General features: G+C 69.1%; 1 protein-coding gene across 1 annotated transcript; it reads left to right on the forward strand.

The window, feature by feature from the left end:
* Window positions 1-483: 483 nt before the first annotated feature.
* Window positions 484-3,588, forward strand: EMIHUDRAFT_122318 (hypothetical protein; the record flags this gene model as incomplete). Its single annotated transcript, XM_005790109.1, has 4 exons — window positions 484-1,323; window positions 1,368-2,048; window positions 2,238-2,377; window positions 2,967-3,588. 4 exons carry the CDS (start codon window positions 484-486, stop codon window positions 3,586-3,588), a joined length of 2,283 nt encoding a protein of 760 aa, XP_005790166.1.
* Between the last annotated feature and the right edge of the window lie 502 nt (window positions 3,589-4,090).

Below are 4,090 nucleotides of genomic sequence, written 5' to 3' on the forward strand. Positions count from 1 at the left end.
GTGCTGCACGCCCTGCGAGCGGGGCGGGGTGCGCACTGACCCTCTGTGTTCGTGTGCGTCGCCCATCTCTAAAGAAAGAAAGAAGAAAGAAAACAGACAACCCAAGGGAGGGATGGGAGGACGGCACGCCGCCACCACACAGGGATTTTAAGGAGAGGTGTGTGGTGCGCTAGCCGTCGCCCACCCTAGGGAGTCTGCCTCTTCCTATCTCTCTTCGCAGTCTCTCGCCGCTTCTCGCTGCAATCTTCATGCCACCTCGCGGTCGTCCCACTCTCGTCGTTCTCTCCCTTGTCATTTCCTCCTCTGTCGCGTCATTCTCTTCTGCCTCGTCCTGTGACGCCGCCGCCTGCCGGTCCCTTGTTCTCGCGGCTTCTTTCGCCTTTCGGCGCAACTCCGTCCTCCTCGCGGCGTATCCTGGCCCCTCGAGTCTATCGAGCCCATCTCTCCCTGGAGATGACTGCGCTATTTATTTATTTATTGCTCATGATTGCGGCCATCCTCGCCGCCGCTGCTCTCCCCTCAGCACGCGCGCCGCTCTTCTCGGCCACGGCTGCTGCGTGTGCGGACGCCCGGCTGCTTGCCTCTCGGGCCGCAGCCGAGGAGGCAGACGCGGCCGTGAAGGCCGCCTACGAGGCTGTCAGAAGCGACAAGTCCGCCGCCCCAGCGCTGCAGCAAGCGCAACAGTTGCTGTCCACCCTGCGTCACGACGAGGCGTGCCGCGCCTGCGAGGTTTCGCTTCTCGGCTGTGCGGGCGGCGAGAGCTGCGCTGAAGCGCTCGAGGCACTCAGGGCTGCGGGCGTGTCCCCCGACGCCGCCTGCCTCCGGCTCGCGCTCGAGGCGGGCGCCGCGGGCGCCGCGGCCGGAGGAGACGTCGCGGAGGAGGCGCAGTGGGCAGTTCTGCACCTCGAGGACCTGCGGGGAGCGACGCGGCTCGCTCCTCGCGACGTGGGTCTTGCGCTGCGGCCGTGTGCCCTGGCCGGCCGGTGGGACCTCGCCGCCACTGCGCTCCGGGTGGCGGCACTGCTGCCTAGCCCAGAGGAGAGCGAGCTGCTTCTGCGCGCCTCGCTCCACCAGCACACGCACGGCTTGCCCTCCGCCGCCGCCGGCGTCACCGCCGCTACCGCCGCCGCCCGTCGCGAGGCGGAGAAGCTACTGGCGGCTCCGCTCGCGTCGGAGCTTGCGGCTAAACTGGCGAGCGGCAGCAGCGCGGGCGATGGCTTCCAGCTGCGTGTGCGGTGGCCGCCTGCGGCGTGCGGTGCCCTCGCCGCCGCCGCAGCCGAGGCGCTGTGCGAGGCGCGCAAGGCGGGAGAGATTGGGAGACGGGTCGGGTCACTCTCTCACCGCCGCCTCGAGCATTGCCCCTCTAGGCTCAGATGGTCGCTGGGCCCCTGGTGGCCGTCGGGTGCGACAAGGGAGTGGCGCTGCAGCTGGAAGCGGAGCTGGAGGCGGGCTCGGAGAGGGCTGCAGGCGCAGAGAGAGAGGCTGCGGCGGAGGCGGAGGCGGCGGCAGCGGCGGCAGAGAGGGCTGCTGAGGCGGCGGAGGCGGAGGCGGCGGCAGCGGCGGCAGAGAGGGCTGCTGAGGCGGCGGCGGCAGAGGAGGTGGAGGCGGAGGTGGAGGCGGAGGCGGCGTCCTTCTGGAGACCCGTCCTCGCCGCCTCCGCACCGGCGAGCGACGAGGCGGCCGCGCGGCTCCGCGCCTCGCTGCAGGAGGAGGTGAGGTCTGCCTTGCGGCAGCTCGGCCTCGCTGCCGACTCTGCGCGCGTGGAGGCGGCGGCTCGCGGCGGCAGCGTCGCGCGGATCAGCGGCGATGCGTTGGCCGAGTGGGTCTTGCGGCGCTGCGTCGCGCAGTGGCAGAGCAGGGCGGCAGCGGAGGAGGAGGAGAGGAGGCGGGAGAAGGCGGAGGCGGAGGCGGAGGCGGCGGAGGCGGCCGACCTCGCTGCACGCAGGCAGGCGAGGTGGGCGGCGAAGAACCAGCGGCTGGTCGACGGGGCTGTCGAGGAGGAGCGGCTGTCGCGGTCGTCCCTCGCGGTCGCTATCGATGACTGGTCGGTGCGGGAGGCGGCGCGGCGCGAGAGGGAAGGGGGGGGCGAGGCGGATACCTCTGCCGTGGCAGCCAGCCCGCCATCGCCGCCGCCGCGGCGGCAGACGCCGCCACCGCTGCCGCCGCCGCCGCCGCCTCGGGTCAGAAGAGAGCGGCCAGGTGACTCGAGCCCACTCCCGACGGATGATGTGCTGCAGCTGCCGGGCATCGGGCCGAGCCGATCCAAGGCGCTCCGCGCTGCGGGCGTCGCGACCGTCGCAGAGCTCGCAGCCACGAGCGGCGGCGGGGAGGATCGGCTCTCTGTGGCGAGTGGCGTCCCGCTCCGCACGCTCGTGGAGTGCGCACGGAGGGCCGCAGAGGCGGTCGCGGGCAATGGCACTTGGCAGCGAGACGATACGACCCCACGTAAATGAATGTACGATTCACTAATCTTACCACGAAGGTCGTATAACATGCATTCAGAACACCGAGAGCGAGAGACCTCTGGGCGTATATACAAACCACGATGATACAGTAACCATAGTGGTGCATAGTCCATACGGCTTTATGGTTCTTTAGTAAAAGATAACGGAGATCCCGGGTGGGGGTAGCGACTTGGACGAACCTCGGTCCTCGCCATCAGCGGCCGGGGCGCGGCAGACGCGCGAGCGGCCAGCGCACGGGCAGCGTCACCCAGTTGAGGACGCGCATCGCCTGCAGCGTGGTTCCCACGTGCGGCCGCGCGCGGTGGATCCACTCCTCCACGCGCAGTCGCTGCAGCAGCGCCCAGAGCGCGACACCGCGCACGGCGATCAGCCCGTTCAGCGCGAGCACGGCGCAGTTGAGCGCAATCAGCCGCCACGCCGTCAGCCGGCGCCGCTGTCGCGCCTCCGAACGCTCTCGCAGCTCCGCAAGCAGCGATGAGGTGGCGCTGCCCCCGTCCGCAGCGCCGCCCTCGCCCTCGCCAGCCTCCTCTGGCGTCTGGAGCAGCGGGCTGACGGCGGCGGCGTGCGCGCGGCGCGCGGCGAGGAGGGCGGCGGCAGCATCGGGCGACACGACGACGCGCTGGACGACATGGGCGCGCCGCTCTCGGCCGCTCGGCTCGACGACGGTGACGACGACGGCCTCTCGACGCACGCCGTCTTTGGCGAGCGCGCGGGGCCCGACGCTGCCGTCGAGAAGGAAGGGCATGCATCGCGCGTCGACGATGACGCGCAAGCCTCGCGATGCACGGGGATGGGCCCACTCTTGCGTCGCCGCGCGCGTGAGCGCCGGCTCGGCCTCAAGAAGGGGCCGCGATCGCCTCCAGCGCACGCGCACATGCCGCCAGCAGTCTGGGTGCAGGAAGCCAAAGCCCAGCGAGAAGCTTGGCAGCTGCGGCGGCTCACGGTGGCCGGCCGCGGGTGCGAAGCCAAGCAGATCGAGAGAGCGCACCGAGCCGAGGAGCGAGCTCTGCGACAGCAGGTAGCAGCCGCCGCCGCTGTGAGCCCCGCACAGCGAGCTGTCGGCGAGAGCGGCGGACGAGCAGCGGCTGCCCCTGCACAGCTCAAGTCGGCTGCCGACTTGTGAGGCCAGGCTCGTGGAGTTGGAGAGCGCAGCGACGGCGTGCAGCATTTTTCAGCTTTTCAAAAAATTAGCCAAATTCAATCGTACTAGAGGAAAAGAATGAGGGCACAAAAGAGGCGCGCGAGGCAAGAGGAGAATCGGAGAACTGAGAGACTGGGACGACTGGAAACAAGAAGACAGTGAGCCACCACAGGCGTCGTTGGCGCACATACTGAGCGGCAGCTGCGCTGGAAATAAGGAAGATAGGGTGCCCACAGGGCCCAAAAAAAGAAAGGAAAAAAGAAATGGGCCACCCCCGATCGCAGCACGTCGTGTTGGCCAGTCGAGAAATTGAGATTGTGACTAGGAGGGAGGGACGCTAGGGATTCTCAAAGGTATACCCTTGGAATGGCCGGATCCAGCCTTATATACGAGATCGCGCGCGCTTCGCGCGCTGCACCGCCTATTCTCCGCGGCTGTGTGACGACGCGTGCCGTGTACCAGCAGAGTTGGGCGCGCGCGGCGC

Source organism: Emiliania huxleyi (genome assembly GCF_000372725.1).
Source record: "Emiliania huxleyi CCMP1516 chromosome Unknown EMIHUscaffold_1219, whole genome shotgun sequence".
NCBI lineage: Eukaryota > Haptophyta > Isochrysidales > Noelaerhabdaceae > Emiliania > Emiliania huxleyi.